General features: G+C 37.3%; 1 protein-coding gene and 1 pseudogene across 5 annotated transcripts in view; both read right to left on the reverse strand.

Annotated features, from left to right (window-relative positions):
- LOC142629734 (protein PHYLLO, chloroplastic) overlaps nucleotides 1-21,673 on the reverse strand; it is a 65,173-nt gene that overhangs the window by 17,385 nt on the left and 26,115 nt on the right. For all 5 annotated transcript variants that reach the window (XR_012843108.1, XM_075803771.1, XM_075803770.1 and 2 more), the window contains 2 exons: nucleotides 8,474-8,698; nucleotides 7,456-7,758 (listed from right to left, as the gene is read on the reverse strand). Coding sequence is in view for 4 of the 5 variants with exons in the window: in XM_075803771.1 (XP_075659886.1) it covers nucleotides 7,456-7,758; nucleotides 8,474-8,698 (528 nt within the window). In the remaining variant the exon portion in view is untranslated. The remainder of the gene's footprint in view (nucleotides 1-7,455; nucleotides 7,759-8,473; nucleotides 8,699-21,673) is intronic.
- LOC142627802 (small ribosomal subunit protein RACK1y-like) lies at nucleotides 11,339-20,346 on the reverse strand (annotated as a pseudogene).

Genomic DNA, 21,673 nt, shown 5'->3' on the forward strand with positions numbered 1-21,673 from the left:
ACTACCACCATGATTGAATCACTCTTTCGTTGTGTAGGTGGAAGGCCAAGAACAAAATCCATACTAATATATTCCCATGGTTTATTAGGCACTAGAAGGGGTAAATACAGACCTGCATTAGTGGTTGTACCCTTTCCTTTTTGACAAACTTGGCACCTTTAAACATGCTGCTCAACATCTTTAGTCATTCCCGGCCAAAAGTAGTCTTGTTTAAGGAATTCTAGGGTCTTTGATTTGCCAAAATGCCCCAAATTATGTTGTTCAACAATCATCAACTCCCTTAGAGAACATTTAGGCACACATAATTTCAGCCCTTTGAAAAGAAATCCATCCTTCAACCAAAAGTCAGACTTGACTTGGTAGGTTACTGTTCCTGCTGCAATTGTTGGTATAGATCACCAAAATGTGAGTCATCTTGGTAATTCTCCTTGAAAGCTTCAAAACCAGCAACCTTAGCTTGCATTTCCACCAAGAAATTAGTCCTCCTACTCAACCCATCAGCCACTTTGTTGAGAATTCCTGACTGATGTTTCAATGAGAAAGTGAATTGCTGCAAAAAGCTTACCCATTTAGCATGCCTCTTGTTTACATTAGATTGGCTACTATGATATTTCAAAGCCTCATGATTGGTGTGTAGAATAAACTCCTTGTAGGCCAAATAGTAACTCCAATGCTTGATGGCTTGAGCAATAGCATAGAATTCCTTGTCATAGGTAGAATACCTAAGTTTTGCTTCATTCAACTTCTCACTAAAGAATGCTATGGGCTACCCTTCTTGGCTAAGGACACCCCCAATTCCCACTCCTGATGCATCACAATTAAGCTCAAATATCTTGTCAAAATTGGGCAAGGCAAGGATAGGAGCTTCAGTTAACTTCCTCTTCAAAAGTTGGAAGCTTTCTTGGGCTTCATCAGTCCAAACAAAGGACTTTTGTTTGAGACAATTGGTGAGAGGTGCTGCAATGGTGCTAAAATTGCTAATAAACCTTCTATAAAAGGTGGCAAGACCATGGAAACTCCTCACCTCATGCACACTAGAAGGTGTAGGCCAATCAACAATTGCCTTAACCTTGTTTTCATCCATGAACACTCCTTTGGAAGACACAACATGCCCCAAGAACACCACTTGATCCATCCCAAAGCTACACTTTTTCATGTTACCATAAAACTTTTCTCTCCTCAAAATGTCAAGCACAAGCTGTAAATGCACCAAGTGATCCTCCAAACAGCGGCTATACACCAAAATATCATCAAAATACACCACAACACAAAGCCCCAATAATGGTTGCAACATTTGTGTCATCACCCTCATGAAAGTGCTAGGTGCATTTGTCAAACCAAATGGCATAACATGCCATTCAAATAATCCATGATGTGTCTTGAAGGCCTTCTTCCATTCATCTCCTGGGCGAATTCTAATTTGATGATACCCACTTCGCAAATCAATCTTGGAAAACACCTTTGCACCCGCCAAGCAATCTACCATGTCATCCAATCTAGGAATTGGAAAACGATACTTGATTGTGATCTTGTTGATAGCTCTACTATCCACACACATCCTCCAAAAGCCATCCTTCTTAGGAGTCAAGAGAGCGGATACTGCACAAGGGCTAATACTAGCCCGAATGTAGCCTTTATCAAGAAGCTCTTGAACTTGTTTTTGCAACTCTTCCTTCTCCTTTGGAGCCATACAATATGCTGCCTTATTTGGAAGGGGTGCACCCGGTACCAAATCAATGGCATGTTGAATGTCTCGCATAGGAGGCAAGTCAGGAGGTAACTCATGGGGAAAAACATCACCATATTGCTGTAATAACTCAGTGACAGCACTAGGAACATCAGTTCCAGCCATTGTGTTGACTGGAATTAATGCCAAAATGTAGCAACTATCTTGACTTTCTTGAATGAAGCTTTTAGAAGCGAGTAAAGAGGTTGTAGAGGATTTAGAAGTCACCTTTTCCTTCATTGGCAGCAAAGTAAATTTCTGATTGCCTTTGCTTAAGGTATAGGTGTTCTTCTTCCCATCATGCATCGTTTGGCAATCATATTGCCAAGGTCTTCCAAGAAGGATATGGCACGCATCCATTGGTACTACATCACACCAAACTTCATCAAAATATTTTTTCCGGATAGAAAATGGCACCAAGCAACGCTTCGTTACTTTCACCTCATTACCCTTCTTGAACCAAGAAAGTTTGTAGGGATGTGGGTGATCTTGAGCGGCAAGCCTCAACTTATCAACCACCTCCTGAGAGACCAGATTTTCACAACTTCCCCCATCGATGATCATACTACAAACTCTTCCTCCAATGCTGCAAGTTGTATAAAAAATATTGGTTCTCAACCAATCTTCTTCGGAATTGAATTTAGGAGCAAGAAGAGTCTTTCTCATCACAAGTGTCAAGCCCTCTTCTTCTTCAAAATCACCACCAACCTCATTTGAAGGTTGATCAAAGATGGGTTCTCCATCTTCATGTTCAAGCTCTTTTACTTCCTCCAACATAAGATCCTTCTTCCTACAATCCGAAGATTGATGCCCCGGCTCTCCACACTTGAAACATTTGAAAGTACCCACCTGTTGCTGTCTACCCCCGCCAACAGTGGCTGTTTGGGAACGTTTTGGGGCTGTAATAGCAGATTTAGAACCTGCTGGTTGTCGTTCAACCCTAGAAGTTTCTCCTCTCCCATTTGTACTTGAATTCCCAACCTTATATTGGCTAGAAATCCCCTGCCCAGACCTGGAACCCCACTGTCCAGACCTTAAAGTTGGCCTAGTTTGTTGCTTCTCTACCAGTAAAGCCCGGTTGTAGGCTTCCAACACGTTCCACAATGATTGAAGACTAAGGACATCTTGGATGGATGGCTTCAATCCACTCAAGTACCTTGCAACCATTTGCTCTTCACTTTCATTCAAATCTACCCTTACTACAAGTTGGTGAAACGCCTCCGTATACTCCTCTACACTTCCCTCTTGCTTAAGGTTGTGTAGGTCTTTGTAGAGTGATTGGGTGTAGTTGAAAGGAAGAAATTGCTCACGGAGCTTTTTCTTCATCTTCTCCCAACTCTTGATCTTGACTTTACCACTTCTTTGGCGAGAAATTTGCAATTGTTCCCACCAAGCGGAAGCTCTCCCTTTAAGGCGAATAGCGACTAGCTTCACTTTCTTTTCATCTATAACTTCATAATAATCAAACACCCTTTGTGTTAAGCCAATCTACAAAGTCTTCCGGTTTGAGACTCCATTGAAATTTTGGAATTTCAACCTTGAAATTGTAGTCAAGCCTTGGCTCATTTCTTTCCACATAAGGCCTACCCCTAGGAGGAGCTCCAAAAGGGTTCTCAAAATGAGAGTGAGAGTCATCGGACTCATCAGCAGTCTCATGAGGAGGCTGCATACACTGCACCACCTCCGTAAGTGCCGCAACTTGTCTCCTTAATTCAGCAATCATGTCTTCTCTCTCTATGTTTTGATTCCGTCCAACATTCCTCCCCACTGGAGGGTTGGCTTCAACTCCTTCCCCAACATCCATTTGATTCCCCCTTATTCCACCTCTCCTTCTTTGAGCCATTAGAAGCTTCATAATCTTTGAAAAAATTGTAAATAGAAGTAACAGCACAAGTGATCAAATCTGTGATATTTGCAACAGCCATAGATTTGATTGTCACAAGGAACCTAGATCTAAATTCTAGGATCTTGAATGGAGGGAGAAAAAAAAAAAGAAACACAAGGAAATCTATGGCTCAAATGATCAAAGTGGAAGGGAAAAAAGAGGACCAAATCTGTGCTTTGATACCAAATGATGGAAATCAAGATCAATTGATTGAGAACTTGAACTAGAATTGCATTAAATTTAAGAATTAAAGCTGGAATTACAGAGAAATTGGAGAAACAAGTTTCTGTCCAGGTCTGAAACTAAATTATATTCACATCAAAAACTGATTGTACTCTTACATAGCTAGCCTATTTATAATCTGTAACTATTAGGAAATAAAGTAGCTAATAGTTATATAAGTCAAAGCTGTAATTAAAGAGGATACATGGCAGATATGAGAAGTCAAAATAAGGGGCTGCTGGCTGTCCTAAGAGGTCAGAAAGGTTGGCTGGCTGTTTAGCTTGTAGAGGGTGGCTGGTTGTCAGTCTTAATGGTAGAGGGGGTTGGTTGGCTGTTTGTCAGTCCTAATGGTAGAGGGTGGCTGCATCACATCCAACCTCCATTGAGTGGGTGGAATTCAATCCAAGTGCATTACCCATGACCACTTGGCTGGAAGGAGATTTTTTTTTTTTTTTAAATGTATGTATGTATGTGTGTGTGTGTGTGTGTGTGTGTGTGTGTGTATCAGTAAAAATGAATATTATTAAGAAACAAGATAACAATGAGTACACAGGGAGTGTGCTGCTACAGGCCTAAGAAATCAATGGAAAGAACACATCCAAAAATTCAACTATCGAGGAAAAGGGAAAACCACTACTCACTGACATCCAATCAGACAAAGAACACCAAGTAAAACATTTCAAGTCCAGAATGGAAGGAGTAATTTCATGGTCTTAAGCTGGGGAGTTTATTTCTTAAATTGAAAATACGAGGAATCATTTTTCCACTGACCCAAAGTTGGAGGGAAGGTACTTGGTAACTTTTTTCTCCAGCAGAGTGCCTCTTAGGAAATTTCTTCCTATACAATGTGTTTCTACATTGGGCTACTTCCCATGATCTTACCATTTCACATCAACACAAAAACAGAATCAGGATAACCATATGCGACATTAACTAAAACTCCTCGCTCTCTCCCAAAAAGAAAAAGAGCATCATCTAATACTCATGATCACCAGACCTTGACAACAACTTTCATGAGAAGTAATTACACCACCAATAGTCTACCTAACTAGGTCACCTAAAGGATCTAATCAAACAACACGAAACTGACTTAGAATTTATATTGGAGCGATTTACTCGAATTCGAGTGAAATGAAAATACATTAGTAATCATATCCAGAGTAACGGGCCTAAGAAGTACCAATTATGGCCAAATTTACCAAAAACATGTCCTTGAGATATCATCAATAATCCAATCCAATTCTATGGACAATATAACATGAAGCATGGACACTTCATTTGGGGTACCGTACCCATGTCATATTCATTTCTAAACAATGTCTAATCTATCATATCATGTTATAATTTTTCAAAAATTGCTTGTATCGACCTATCGTACCCATACCCATACCTGTGTTCATGTCAGTGTCCGTGCATCCTATAACCCTTTTAAGAATATTACACTGCCATGGGTCATATACTTCCCCTTACTTTCTGTTACACTTGGCAGAAAAAAATAACCTAATTAAGAGATGAATTGCACCATGGGAATCTAATCTCTCTCTCTCTCTCTATACACACACACACACACACATACACACACACACATACACACACTTGTGTGTGAGTATGGTTTTTGTTCGTCAAAAGTTTTTTTTGTTAAGACAGACAAGTCGCAAAAAGAGGAAAGATAGAAATGAGAATGTGGATATTAGTTTTAAGGTTGGATTGGCACCAATTTGAGGATTTGACGAGGGCAAGTTGCCTCAAGTGGTTTTGTCATGCCAACAAATACATAGGAATGCCCAGGTATGAACAAGTGTGACCTTATTAAAATTGGAGGAACAAAAATTGCAAAAAAAAAAGAGGCCATGATGTGGATGAAAGTATTGAGGAAGGACATTATAATTAAAATGGGGTAGTTACATAATAAATCCTAGAGTTTGACCCTGTTTTCAAATTTAATCCAAGAGTTTTCAATTGCATCAATGTCCAAACTATAGCTTTTAAAAATTGTTACAGTCTGGATCCTGAGTGATTTTCTGTTAACTAAAAATAACAGAGACCCTAATCCTCCACATGAATGCCAAACGATACTTTAGTGCAAGCAAAACTCACAACACAATGACGTCATAGTTAGGCCACAAGTCGGACCAGAAGTGGTGTTTCCAGTGGCGGATTAGTGAGTAACGAGTAAGAAATTGCCCTTGGTCCTTTGGAAATGGTAAGATCTTAGGCACAAGAAGAAGGGATTGGTTCGTATCATCTTGACTTAGTTCTGATTTCTCTATTTTTTTAGAATACCAATAAAATGTCTGGATTTCTAGGATTATTTTTTAACAAAAGTTACTAAATATCAAAAACTTATTACAAGAAATCCTATTTTTTTAGAATGACGGGATCTTCTTAGATGCTAAGTCTAGAGGAAAATTATGAGCATTATGTACATGCATAACTTCCATACCAAGGTTAGCACGGTTTATAATATCAGCCAAGGTAAATATGCATTATCGAAAAGAATAAAACATGTATTTGGATCTTTTCCTTCAACCACGCAAAATTGTATTAAGTTCTTTTTACACATGAGTAAGCCATTTTGCAATATTTTTCTATGTCAAAAACTAACTACAATTCGAAAGATTTTGTGTCTAGATAGGTTCCATGTATGGCTTACTCGGGTTTTTGTTACTTTTGGTCAACTATACTAAGAATGTGATCCTCTCCATTTGCTATAAAACAAAGAGCGTCCATTTCATGATGAAGATTTAGTTTTCATGCATTTAAAGGTGCACATGATGACACATCAATTAAACTCTCATTCCAACGAATAAGGAATGATGATTTTGTTTTTTAAATTGATGTGGCCTAACATTCTGCCTTAGATTTGTGAACTACTAAATCTTCACCATACAATGGATCCTCTCCATTTCAAAAGCAAATGGATAGGATCCTTTTTCAACTAACAAAGGGTCAAATTATAACATTGTTAAAACTATAAGATGCAAATTTATGTAAATTAAAATTCAAGGTTAACTTTGAACTAAGGACAAACTTCGGGGTTTATTATGTAGTTACCCTTTTAAGATGCAACTGGATAATCCAACTAAATGATAAAAAACCATCCATGTGGCAAGCCCTATTAAGATTATGGTCTAATAGGGTAAGGAACATCAATATCTTTGGTAAAAAGATCTGTAACTTGGCAGTCTTCACAAGCATGATGAAGAACAGAAAGGGCATTTATAAGTTATATCTATTTTAATTATGAACATTGGAAGATAACTGCTGTACAAACAAAAAGGCACTTCAAGTGTTAACGCAAAAATAAAACACCATTCACATTTTGCATCAACTAGTCAAACTCATACCTTGCTCCTTCAAGGAATTATTAATAATGATAATGATAATGATAATGATAATAATAATAATAATAATAATTAATAATAAATAATAAAAAAACACCTTATAAGAAATCCACCAACAAGAAGAAATATAAACGACAGAACATCCAATTTCTGTCAATGAGCCATCTGTAGCTTACATGCAGCATCAAAAAACTCCTCCAACTAAAGACTGAGTTTTAACCAGAACTTAACGCTCATAAAATAGTTCACTCCAAAAAGAAAAAATCTTACGAACTTACTTGTTTGTTGCAACCCACAGCAAAGCCAACAGCCGTGCTGAGCAACCCATCAATACCACTAGCTCCCCTATTCCCAGCCACCCGCAACCAGTGGAATGGTAGTTCTGAGTCCAACATTGAGGCTGAAAAACTATGAATACATTCTGACCAATCGTGTCCATACATATCTACATCACGTATTGCCATGCTATTCCCTACGAAAAGAGCAGACTTGGATGATAGTATTTCTGAAATTGTGCGTGCAGCTTGAGGTTCAGTCAATGAGTAATGGGTGCTAATTTGAAATGATATCTCCCATGCAACCTACAAAATAGGTAAATGAAACTCAACAAGACACAAAGAAAAAGGGAGAAAAGACTGACAAAAGCACTACTTTTTTTTAATACTATGAGTATAAATCAATATATACAACAAAAGAATTTTAAACCCCTGGAAGTGCAGGGAACCAAGGCATGATATATCACACTAAACAAAATCATTTACTTCATTCCAACAATGTACGTATGTAAGGTCAACCAAAGGAAAAGAATGAACTGTTTAGTTCTCTCTCCAGAGAGGAGAAAACTGCAAAACAAGCAAGCTACTAAGGATTTTTTCATTTAGGGAAAATAAAACCTATAATTTAAATCTCAAAATGATGTCTTAAACTGGCACCTCTGATTCAAACTCCTATAGGAACCATACAATTCCTCATTCCAAGTGGAATGCTCCTCATAAACTTGGCTTTAAAAAGGACGGCTGGAGATTTTCTTCAGGTCCCACAAATTTTTTTTTTTCCACATGTGGGGGGTAATATTCAAGATCACTAATGATATCCAAAATTGAATTCAAAAAGTGATTTAGTCTGGTGGCATTTTAATGTTTAGTAGGGCTTAAGGTGACACTGGTCAACCTGGATCAAACTATATCGCTTTATTGGCATAGATGTTGCCATAGAAACATATCAAAATGGGACAAAAGCAACATAAGTAAAGAGAGGCATATAATAAATACAGCTTCATTGCCTGGGATCAATTACCATCATATTCAATATTTGTAGAAATGAGCTCCACTTGCTATTCTTATTTGGAGATGTAGCTTTAAGTAAACAACTGGCAAATTCAACAACAGTACTCTCAATCCTGTGAGTTACAATATGTGAAGCATCATGACGACATGGATGGCTGTCAACCATAATATATGAGCATGGAGAGCACTTCTCTAGCATCTGAGAAATACGCTTGCTTGTTATCCTGCTCCCAACCTGTATATAGTTCAAAATAAGGCAATCAACAAACTTCACAATTGGCACAGATAGCATAATCATAAGAATGTATCCATTACAATAAACATATCCCATGTTCAGTCATTCTAAATATGGTACCAAATGATTTTTTTTTTTTTTTTGACAAGTGCCTCAAGTGAAAGCACGACAACATCAAAGGGCCTTTATATCCTCACAACAGATCTCGGTCCCAATAGCAATTAAGTGGCACGGTAGGGACAATGAGTGAAACAACTTTACAATGGAGTTATGGCAGCAGCACAGCATGTCTTTGGTGGCATTGAGGAAAGTTTTCTAGATCAGGGTGATGTCGAATGGAAAGAAGGGCAAGTCGACTCTTTTTTCTTTTTTTTTAATGAGTTTTAGAAGGTGATGGGGCTGGACAGTTATACAGTCAATGAGGAATCATGTTTAATGGATTTGAGGCTATCAAGGTGGAGAAAGGGCTTGGGTGCTGGCAAGTGGTGGTCGGGGATTTGTAGCATGGGTGGCCGAATGGGCCTTAGAGTGGCTGTTCAAGGTTAGGTTTCCTAGCAGAGAGCTCAAGGCTTTGGATGGTGGCTGGGTGTCCACAATGTGGGAGGTTTGAAACTCCAGTGAGTTTGATTTGGTGATAAGGAAAAGAATTATGTTTTAATAGGCTAATCTTGGAAGTAGTCATGTAGGCATACTTATTTAACTCTCACCTTTTAAATGAAGTGTAGCATAAATTAATCAGAATGAACTTGAATTATAAACTGAAGTAGAAGGCATGGATTTTGAGTTAAAGACGAAAGAAATTGACCTTGTAATCTATTTCCCCTTTTAACATCCTATGACTAATTATATTTCTCCTTTGATTTAACCCAATGCTTAATTCTTCCTTTGAATTAAAAAAAGAAAAAAGAAAAAGATAGATATTTTTTTTTTAAAGTATTGTATTCATACTATTATGAGTTTGTATTGAGTTAGCAATAAAATAGTAATATCAGTGTAATACCCGTTAGCATATAGCTTAGTCTAGCCTAGCTCATCGGGCTTAGTCCAATACACTGTATTTGAAATATACTCATATTACTTGTACTTCACACATACTTAACCTATATAAAGCTCTCTATTGAATAGTGTTATTTATACAGAATATACATCAATATACAAACTATTCAGTCTTTTACTCCCCCACTTTATATTCTTCACATGGTATCAGAGACATTGCTCTGACTTTCTGGTACTTGTGGTCATCTCCGGTGTTCTTCCATTGCCTTCACCTTCATCCAGTAACCACTGTCAGAAGCGAGTTACCGCCTTCAAGCCACAGGCACTGCAACCCTCGGATCCAATACGTTCTCCCATCAAATTGTTGAACCATGGCCAAGAATTGATAGATCAGACTATGCTGAGCAAAACCCAGCCGAAAAACTCTTGAGTCGGCTTCTCACATGCCCACATGCGCTGCCAAAGGTTCCCTGCGAGTCAAACACGCACCTCACGCACCTCCATGCTCCACCAGAACTTGTCATGCACCGCCATGCCCTAGATTTATGCCGCCAAGCGCTCCTCGCGTTCCACGCGCCAAATCCAATCCGCATGACACCATGTTAGCCATAGGGTGACGTCATTAGTGTGCATCAGTGTTCCACGTCAACAATGACGTCATCTTGCCACGTCATTAGTCTGCATCAGCGTCCTGCGTCAGCACACGTCATCCGTTGACCAGGCACTGTTTGACCGTTGACTTAGACCATTGACCATTGACTTTGACTGTTGACCCAACATTGACTTTTTACCAAAAAGTCAAATTTTCAATAGGGCTTATCTTGCTCAGTTTTTCATGTAGATTCTAATTTTGGATTCCATTTCTTCGTTTGAGGTCTCTAAATCCCTCTTTTTGGTCATTTTCTTCATTATGGCTCAACAAAACAAACAAAACATTATACATCATATCACCATTATCTTGGATGGTCCTACTAGCTACATGCATGGTCTCAAAATAAGACTGTTTTTCTCAAGGGACGTAAACTTATGTAATAGGTTCGATTACCAAGCCAGTGCCAATACCTAAGTCCAAAGCCACAGTTGATGCCGATTCCTACAAGATTACTGTTCTAACAGAGGATGATTATGAAGCATGCTTAAAATAATGGGAGAGTATTCAAAGTAAGATCTTGTCTTGGTTTATCAATAAGTATGCTGAGGACATTGAGCTCTTTGCCAAATATCAGGATCGTCATCAATTTATGCAATTCATGATGGGTTTGCGTGAGGATTTTGAGTCTACTAGGGCTTTTCTGCTCAGCCGGTCTCCTAATCCTCTTGATGATGCAATCAAGAAGCTCATCTCCAAGGAGAACCGTCAGCCTACTTATCACATGTCATTATCTGATCATGTGTTGGCTACACCTTCTCCTCCTCCACAGCCTCCCATTGCTACATTCACTGCTCCTCCATGAATAAACTCTGGGCATCCCACCTCTCAGTCTTCCAAAGGTACTCACTGCGAATTTTGCCGTGCCAAAGACCATAATATCTCTGTTTGTTGAAAACTACAGAAACTCATGCAAGAGCAGAAAAAGCTCCTTTTCCTTGGCTAGCTGTTGTGTGTCCCTCAGATCTATCGGTTCCTACAGGTCTTTGGCTTCCTCACTTACTATAGTTGATACTGAGGCAGTAGTTCAACAGGTCCCGAACTTCCACTACCCTTTCTATCACCTCAAGTCTCCTAGTTTATCCCTTAGTGACACTTTCATATTCCAAAGTTGTCCCTTAATTTTCTTTCTGTTGGTCAACTTTGTGAATTAGGAGTAGATATTTTATTTACTAATCATGATATGGATGATGTGCAAGATCCTAGGACGAGTCAAGTGCTTGGGACAGGTTATAAGGTTGGACGTATGTTTGAGGTTCACAACTTGAAGATTCCTTCACAAGTTGTTTTTGCTGCTACTACTATTGCCACCCTCTCACCTGATTTTTGGCATGCTCATCTTGGTCATACATCATTATCTCGTCTTCAGTTGTTAACTTCTCAAGGTCATTTAGGTTCAGTTCAATTTCTAAAAATTGATTGTTTTCCCTATCATTTTGGCAAATAAACAAAATTGCCCTTTAATAATAGTGACTCTTTTTCTTCTACACCTTTTGATCTTATACATTCTGATATTTGGGGTCCTACACTAGTTCTCACTGAGGGGGGATCTTGATATTTTATCATATTTGTGGATGATTTTTTCTCGATATACTTAAATTTATCTGCTTCACCATAGGTCTGAACTTGTATCCATTTATCAAACATTTCATAAAATGATTGAAACATAGTTCAATCGCACCATTAAGATCTTTCGGTCAAATAATGCTTAAGAATATAATGATAAATCTTTCCCATCCATTTTAGATAGCAATAATACCCTCCCTCACCTGTATTGTCTTTACACCTCTTAACAAATGGTCGTGCAGAACAAAAACATTGTCACATTTTTTATGTTGTCCGCACCCTTCTCATTTCTGCCTCTATTCCTGAGCGCTTTTGGGGTGAGGCAACACTCATTGCTGTTTACACCATTAATCGTATTCCTTCACCGACCACACACAACAAATCATTAGAGCTCCTCTGTGGTCAAACCCTTGACTACTCCTCTCTTTGGGTCTTTGATTGTGCTTGTTTTGTCTCTCTTCCTCCTCATGAACGGACAAAGCTCCAACCTTGTGCTCCTCTCTATTGCTTCCTTGGCTATGGTGTATCCCAAAAGGGATTTTGTTGCTGTGATCCCATAACTCATTACCTTCGTGTCTCCCATCATGTTGAGTTTTAGGAACATTGTCCTTTCATAAGTCTTCAGCAGTTTCCTATGTCCTCCCTCTTTATCCTAAACTTGTGGAGGATTCTTTATCCTAAACTTGTGGAGGATTCTTCAACATTGGCTGCCTCTCCAGACGACTCATCTCCGATTTTGTCCCTTGCACGTGACCCGCTTGTCTTGGATCCTGTGGCACCACCATCTCTTGAGCCTCCTGTTGGTCCTGATCTTCATCGCTCTCCTTGGGTAAGCGTTTCTCCTCCTTATCTCACTAATTATCACTGCTTTTTTGCTCTTGCCACCCTCTATAAGCCTCACACCTATCGTGAGGCACATACTGACCCTCTTTGGTAGCAAGCTATGTCCAAAGGACTAGATACTCTTAACAAAAATCACACTTGGGATATGGTTGATTTGCCTCCTAGTCAGTCTGTAATAGGTTGTAGGTGAGTTTACAAGATCAAGACCAAGGCTAATGGATCTGTTGAACGATATAAAGCTCACCTAGTTGCCAAGGGCTTTACTCAAGAATATGTCATTGACTATGAGAAAACATTTTCTCTTATTGCTCGTCTTACATCTGTCATATGTCTCATTGCTATGGCCACCGTTCGCCGCTGACCTCTTTATCAAATGGATGTGAAGAATGCTTTCCTCAATGGAGACTTTCAAGAAGAAATGTACATGCAACCACCCCCTGGCTATACTCACTCAAGTCGTCAAGTTTGTTGCCTTCGCCGTGCTTTTTATGGCCTCAAGCAAACTCCTCGGGCTTGATTTGAAAAGTTTAACTTAGTTGTTGCTCAACAAAGTTTCATTTCGAGTCCTCATGACACTACTCTCTTCGTCTGAAGATCCTCTGCTAGTATCACTTTTATTCTTCTTTATGTTGATGACATGATTATTACTGGAGATGATTCTGCAGTTATCCGTTCTCTTCAGCACTTCCTTAGTTAGCATTTTGAGATGAAAGATCTGGGCACTCTCAACTATTTTTTTGGGCTTAACATTACCTCATTCTTTAATGGATACCATCTTTCCCAAACTACATATGCTTTTGATCTTCACTCCAAAGCCGGTATCACAGGCAACAAGATTGTTTCCACTCCCTTGGAATACAATGCCAAACTCACACCCTTGGATGGTGAACCTATATCTGATGCTACTTGTTATCGTCAGTTGGTTGATAGTCTGATCTATCTCACTGTCACTCGCTCAAATATTTCACACGTCGTGACTATAGTTAATAAGTTCATGGACGCCCCTCATTCTATCCACTATACTACTGTTCTTCGGATTCTTCGATACATCAAAGGCACACTTTATCATGGTCTTCACTACTCCTCTTGGACTTCTCTCGAGCTCCATGCTTATTCAGATGCGAATTGGGCAGGTGATCTGACTGATCAATGCTCCATCACAAGTTTTTGTTTCTTGTTGGGTACTTCTCGTCTCATAGCATAGCAAGAAGCAGGACGTGATTTCCCGTTCTAGTATCAAGGTTGAGTATCATGCCCTTATTGATGTCACTTGCGAGCTTGTTTGGCTTCAATGGCTCTTGGTTGACATAGAAGCTCCACAGCCCACTGCCACTCTTCTTTATTGTGATAATTGTAATGCTATCTACATTGCTCATAACGATATCTTCCATGAACGCACCAAGCACATTGAGATTGACTGCCACATCACTTGCCAGCATCTCAAGAAAGGCAATCTCCTATTGTTCTCCATCTCCTCCGCCAATCAACTTGGTAATATCTTCACCAAAACTCACCCGCCTGGTCATCTTCGAGATTTTATATCCAAACTCCAATTGGCTTCCTCCTTGCCACCTCGAGTTTGAGGTGGAATGTTAGTATATAGCTTAGTCTAGCCTAGCCCATCGAGCTTAACCCAATATATTGTACTTGTAATATACTTATATTTCTTGTCCTTCACATATACTTAGCCTCTATAAAGCTCTCTATTGTACAGTGTTATTTATACATAATACACATCAATATACAAACTATTCAGTCTTTCTCTCTCTCACTTTATATTTTTAACAATGTCAACATATATAATTAATATTTTATGTGTGCTAGGATAATTTCCCAAAACACACTTTATGAAATAACACATACAGTCTTGTACAAACATTAATAGGAACATATTCCTAATTGTAGTTTCTACTATCAATCATACATGTCACATAATGATTACTTTTCTTATTTTTCTAATACCAACTGAGAGTGTGAATTCATATGCATATTGAGGAACATCTTACTATTCACTATTTGACCTTGCCTATGTAGTTTTTAGCAAATCTTAAAACTTCCTATTACCGTTTTGACAAATTCAATAAGAATTCCTTGTCCAGAGGAAGAAGCAGTTAGCATTTTAGTGTTCCACTCTCATCCAAGGAAAAGACGATTGAGCTGTTGAGTGTAACACTTTATAATAGGATTTGAATTCAAAAGAATTATCTACCACAACCTTATCATGGCAATTTTCTAGGGTTCGATGAGACAACATGAGGCAGGCAAAGGAACAAATGGACAATTGCATGATCCGAAAACAAGAGGAATGTTCATACAATTTCTCGTCCTCAGCTCACTCCTTAACAATTTACCTTTCGTCAAGACTTAGAAAAAGTAAAGAAAGTCGTTGAAGACCAAGCTGCCTTAATTTATTGAACGCCTACAGTTTACAATGAGATTACTGCTTCCCATGTAGAAGACAACGTTGGTAATGAGATCTTGTTAATAAAGGATGGTGCAGTCGAGTTTTCTAACGGGCTTTTTTTGTATTCATTTGATAAAATAGAGGTCAAGTTTTCTCCTTTCATCAACACTTAGGCCTCGTTTGGGAGGAAAGAATGGAATGGAAGGAATGAAAAGAATAATTTTAGAATATTCTTCCCTTCCCTTGTTTGGGAGTTTTAATGGAGAAAATGGAAAGTTCATTCCATTGTTTGGGAGTTTAAGTGGGAGGGAATGGAATGAGTAGAAGGGAATACTCATTCCTCTCTATTTCCTTAAAACCTCAAATTTTCATTCTCCCCAAAATTGGGAGGAATGGAAGGGAATGAAATTAGATTTAATGAATTCTTTTACTAAAACTCCCAAAATACCCCTATATATTCAACCCTTTAATTTAAAATAGAAAGTCTAACTGTAATATTGTCATAAAATTATTCTATTCCATTCCCTCCATGTTACTCCCAAACAAAATTACTTACATTCCATTCATTTTAATTCATTTCCATTCTTTTATTTTAAAACATCCAATTAAGGTTAATTAATTCCATTCCATTCCATTCTTTTCCATTCCTTTCTCTTAAATACATTTCATTCCTTTCCATTCCCTTATGATCATTCCATTCCCCTATGAACTCCCAAACGAAGCCTTAGAAAAACTAAAGAAAGCTATTCAGGAGCGAGTTGTCAAGGTTAGTAAGGATTGTGATGAAATTAGTATATGCGTTAATGCATTGTTTTTGGCAGTTCAGAATAAGATGACTACTCCCACTTAGAAGACGACATTGGTAATGAGATCTTGGTGATAAAGGATGACGTGGACGAGATTTCTAACTAACTTTTTTTGTATTCATTTTATGAAATAGGGCCCGAGTTTTCTCCACTAGAGGGAGGAGGATGCGAGATGCACAAGAAAAAAAATTTCCTAATAATTCGATAATTGGGGGAAGGGAGATTTGAATCCAAGATATCTCTATTGGAAACACATAGAGATGCTAACTAGTTGATCTACAAGGCTCTTGGCACATTAAATGATTTATTTTAAATTAATCTTATTTATTTTAGAATCAGTTGTAGTTTTTAGTCAATTCTAATTTAGGTATTACTCTCTCCATTCCAAAAATTAATCTTATTTATTTTAGAGTCAATTGTAGTTTTTAGTCAATTCTAATTTAGGTATTACTCTCTCCATCCCAAATTGTTAGTTCTCTATTCCATTTTGGGTTGTCCTAAAATGAAGTCATCTTTGAAAAGTCAAAAAACAATTTTCTCATGCCTTTCACTCAATAACCTTCTTTCACTAATGCTTCATTTGTTTCATTGGAAAGTTGAAAACATTTTAATTTTCAAGTGTTCAGGGGTGTTCATGAAAATGCTTCAAAAATCATTTTTAGTGTTTGTTTCATCCTAACATGAAAAAAATCAATATATATCATATACCATATACTATATATAATAATAGAAGCCGAGAGAGTTGTTCATACAATTAAGGTCGTTTTGCCACATAGGAGAAAAGCCCACTCAAAATTCTGCCACGTTAGTTAAAAAAAGTGAAAAGTTATAACGTATGAAAAACTCAAAGCCAAACGTCAAACCATTTCATTCCACGCATCTAAAAACACAAACGTTAAAACATCCGATGTTTCCATTCGTTAAACACAAACAGCCTGAAGAAAAAACCTTCCTTGCAACAAAGTGCAAACTCAGCTAATTCCACTTAATCGGCTAGGTTTCTTCTTCGATTGTTATTGTCAATTGATGGGTTGATTCTCTTTCTTGGGATGCATTTGTTTCTTCTTTTAATAAGAGGGACAGCTGTTTCAGTACACCCAAAAGAAAAAGACTAGGATAGAGAGAGAGAGAGAGTGGGAGTTCACTAGGCTGTATGTCCGCTAAAGTCTGTTCTCCCACCACCATTAGACGATTGTAACCCCACTGGTAAAGGTTTTTTTTTTTTTTTCACTTTTTAAATTTATGGATTAATATCATTTATATTTGGTTATTTTGGTCGGATTGATATCGATTTAGGTGTTTGGGTTAAATTTGATTCTGATTAAGGAATCTGGGTAAAAATGCTTTAGTTTGGGGTATTTGGGTTAAATTTCTTTTGGGTATCTGTCCAAAGGGATATCAGTGAAGATCTCCATGGTTCCATTTGGTTCGGAAAAACATATATACATGTTGCAGTAAACGAAGTTCTATCATTAAATTTACGTTGTTTTTAATTTTTTTTTTTTAATTCAATTGTTTTTTTCAAAATTTATTGAAACATTTGCTCCTCTTTATATTTTTGTTTCCTATGTTCTTTTTTTTTCCAAGTTCTTTGAGGGTTTTTTTAATTATTTTTAAAATTTCCCTACGGTTGCGATGTGTTCACAAATCACAGTGATTGAGGCATGTGATTGCGTTAAAATGAATATCATAATTTAATGGTAAGTTTAGGAATTTCCCATTTATTTCTATTGAGAAAATTTCTCTTCTTTTTTTTTTTTTTTTTTTTTACTTGAACATGTAGTAGAAGCCAAACAAGGCAAAGAAGCAGGAGATTAGGAACAATGGGCTTTTGTTCATTGAACTTATTTCTCCACATTTTTCCGTCCTATATCTATGGTAAGTTTTTCTGTAACAGGCATTATTCTTCTAATGGACAATTTCTACTTGAGCATAATTGGTTTTAATGCTCTTGAGAAATTTGTCATTTGTAAATTCCATTAAATAGTTTACCTGCTACAAGTATTTTGATCTCTGCTAATTTTATGTTTTTTGTCATACTATTTTTAATCTTAATGCAATTTTCAATCTTAGGTTGTTTAACTTAGACTAATAGGACAACAAAAAAGCAAGATTTAGGGAGGAAAAAAAAAAAAGTAGTTGCTTTGTTTTTGGAAGGAATTGTGCTATTTTTTTAGTCTGTTTTTAGTTAAATTTTTGGGCTTTTAGGTATGAGAGCTACATATGGGACAATGAATAATGGTATTGGTGTGGCGTTGATGCGTGTGATGAGGCCTTAAATGGAGATGACATATGCACCTTTTTCTTACTGGTATGGAAATTGATATTATTGGTGATGCTAGTGTTAGTTAAGTCTACTGATATTTAATATAAGTATAATGAATTGTGCATTTTGTTTTTGGGTGGGCCTGTTATTTGGGGTTGGTTTTTTAAGTTAATTGTTGCTAGCTATGTGCTTCTATTTCAAACCACCTATTGATTCATTTGCTTAGTTACATCGTGATTCAATTTGCATAGGTAGTTTACATTTGTTGTAGAGTTCACTTTTGGCATTAACTCCACTAATTCTAACTTTGTTCATTGCGTTTGGATCCCAAATGCGGTTAAAAATTTGAAGCTATTTTACTTAAATGAGCTTGGATCGCAAAAGAATTGGTGTGAAAAGATTGGCATATTAACATGGGAAACCAACACAACAATTGTCATTGGAAATTGAAGAGTGAAAAAACAGTGTGTTTTCAAAGCATGTGCTATGAGTTAAGGCTATGTTATGTTTCTATAAAACCCAAAGCTTATTAAAAAAAGCACCACCCCAACATAAAAGGGCTTTAGTTTGTGGAAAATCTGCTTTGGGTTGGTGCTTTTGTGTGTTTCAATGACATATGATGATGTGCTCACCATGTGCCTGATATTTTGTGTCTAGATGAACACCATTGTAACATATGATATTTTCTTATTAAATTCTATAAAAAATAATTGGAGTTGATTTTAAATAAGGGTATTTGTGTAACAGCAAATAGATGGACACCATTGTAACATATATATAAATATATGCTAAAACAAAACTTGTACCTTTTATGTAAAAGACAACCATTAAATGATGTTGCCTTAAAAAGTGAGATTTTCTAAACAAGCCACACAATACGGGATGAATGGAGTAGCAGTTGATTAGGTTATTAATATTTTAGTGGCGGAAATGCACTTTTCGTCCCTATGTTTTTCCCCAATTCCCATTTTGGACCCTATATTTTATTTTTACCACATTTAGTCCCTATTTAGAAAAACGTCATCCATTTTAGTCCTTTCCATCAATGCCCTAACGGTCAAATCCTAAGTGGCAGATGGAACAATGAAAGTAATAATAAAAATTTTTGTTTTGGGATTAAAAAATGCCACATCAGCATCTAAATTAAAAAATTAATTTATTAATTTTAACTAAATAAAAAAATTAAAAACCAAAAATCACATGAATTGAGATTTAAGTGTGTCTCGAACAAGAACAACAAGAACACAAACCTAGAGTTAAGAACACTACCATGCTATGCAATCCTAAACATTTAATTATCATCCAAACACCAATCTTAAGAAATGAAACAAATAACAAGGTATGATTTTAACAAGGGTTAAATAGCAAACTAACAAGACCCATTTGAGATCTAAACCCAAACTAAACAAATTATCCATATCCACATCCAATAACCAATAAACAAATAAACACACATTAATAAAAAATAACATAATATAAATTCAAAAACAATTGCTCAAATTATACCTTCTTCTTTGTACTATTGGAAGAGGTGGTGTCATTGGCCTTCTCAGCCTCGGTCTTGAGATCCACCTTCAAATCCTCAACAATGCTCTTACTCTCCAAATCCCAAATCTTAATGCTCTAATCCGTGGCAGCGCAAAGCCAATACCTATCAGGACTGAAGCAGAGAGCGTGAATAATCGTACCCACGTCAAGCAAGTACAGCTTCTTCCCCTCAGCCAAATCCCACAACAAGATCGCCCCATCTTTCCCACCACCACTGGCACAAAACGACCCATCGGGCGAAACCACAACTGTGTTCACATACCGACTTGTCAGAAATAGTGAACTTGCATTCTCCGAGGGTGTTCCAGGGCTTGATCGTGCAGTCACGATAAGCCTAGACGATTTGACGGTTGTCGATGGACGTCTTTGATGCAACGGGTGGAGACGCCGGCCTGGAGGTCCTAGAGGCAGAGCGAACTCTCCGTCGGAGGAGAGAACCACGTCTTCAACGAAGTGGGAGTGGCCCGTTAGCATACGGCGAGGGACACCATAGGTCTTGGCGTGGTATATTTCTGGGTTTGTGTTCTTAAATTTAGATTTGTGTTCTTTTTGTTCTTGGTCAAGACACACTTAAATCTCAATTCATATGATTTTTGGTTTTTATTTCTGTTTTTAATTTTTTTATTTAGTTAAAATTAATAAATTAATTTTTTTAATTTAGATGCTGATGTGGCATTTTTTAATGCCAAAATAGAATTTATTATTATTATTTTAATAGTTCTGTTTACCACCTAGGATTTTTCCGTTTAGGGCACTGACGTAAAGGGCTAAAATGAATGGCATTTTTCTAAATAGGGACTAAATGTGGTAAAAAAAAATGTAGGAACCAAAATAAGAGTCCGGGAAAAAAGTGCATTTCTGCCTATTTTAATTTATTAGATTTAGGGTTATTTTTGCAATTCAATAATAGGGATTTCCCAAGTCAGGTAGAACTGGAGCTTCTTATGTCAGTTAGAATAAGGGTCTAGTAGTCTATATAATAAAAATATTTTACTCCTATGAAGGGGGGATTATTTTGATGAATAAATCTTTTTTATTAAAATTGTCCTAATTGTCTAGTGCCAATTCTAGCCTACCCTAGGTATTGACCCCTACAAGTTTTCCATCAATTGATACTAACTACAAGCAAGCTTAGGTGTTCACTCCTAGGTTTCTATCTTTATCTTTAAGGATCCATCAATTTGGAATCCTATTATAGAAAATATGGAGAAGAAGCTTTCTGGTTGGAAACGTTTATATTTGTCGAAAGGGAGTAGATTTACTTTATTTAAAAGTACCCTTTCAAGCTTTCCCACCTATTTCTTATCCTTGTTTAATATCCCTCCAACTGTGGCAGATAGATTAGAAAGGATCCAGAGAAATTTCTTGTGGGGGAGTTTTGAGGAAGCTTTCAAATATCCTCTTGTTGCTTGGAATAAGGTGTTGGTTTGTTTAATCAAGCCCTGCTTGGAAAATGGTTGTGGTGTTTCGGAAGTGAAACCAATCATTTAAGGTGCCAAGTTATAGCTACCAAGTATGGAGAGTCTAGTGGAAGTTGGTGCACTAGAGTTAGTAGAGGTACTCCGGGATGAAGAATGTGGAAGAATATTAGGAAAGGTGCTGAGAGTGATGAGAATCAACAAGCATTCAAGGATCCATTGCATGTTCCAGTTGGGCCTATTACAAGAGCAAGATCCAAGAAGATCCAAGAAGCACTTAATGGGCTGATTCAAGAGATTTGGGCTGATTCTAACGCAGGATATTCCAAGCTTGGCCCAAAGGAAGATGAAAGTGTAGTAAATTTAATTCAAGCTATTTAGGGCTGATCTGACTTAATTGGGAGTGATTTATGGCATGAATTAATGGCTGATTGACTTTCCAGCTCTGCATCAACTTCCGCATCGCTAAGGCAGATTTT

Source organism: Castanea sativa, chromosome 3 (genome assembly GCF_040712315.1).
Source record: "Castanea sativa cultivar Marrone di Chiusa Pesio chromosome 3, ASM4071231v1".
NCBI lineage: Eukaryota > Viridiplantae > Streptophyta > Magnoliopsida > Fagales > Fagaceae > Castanea > Castanea sativa.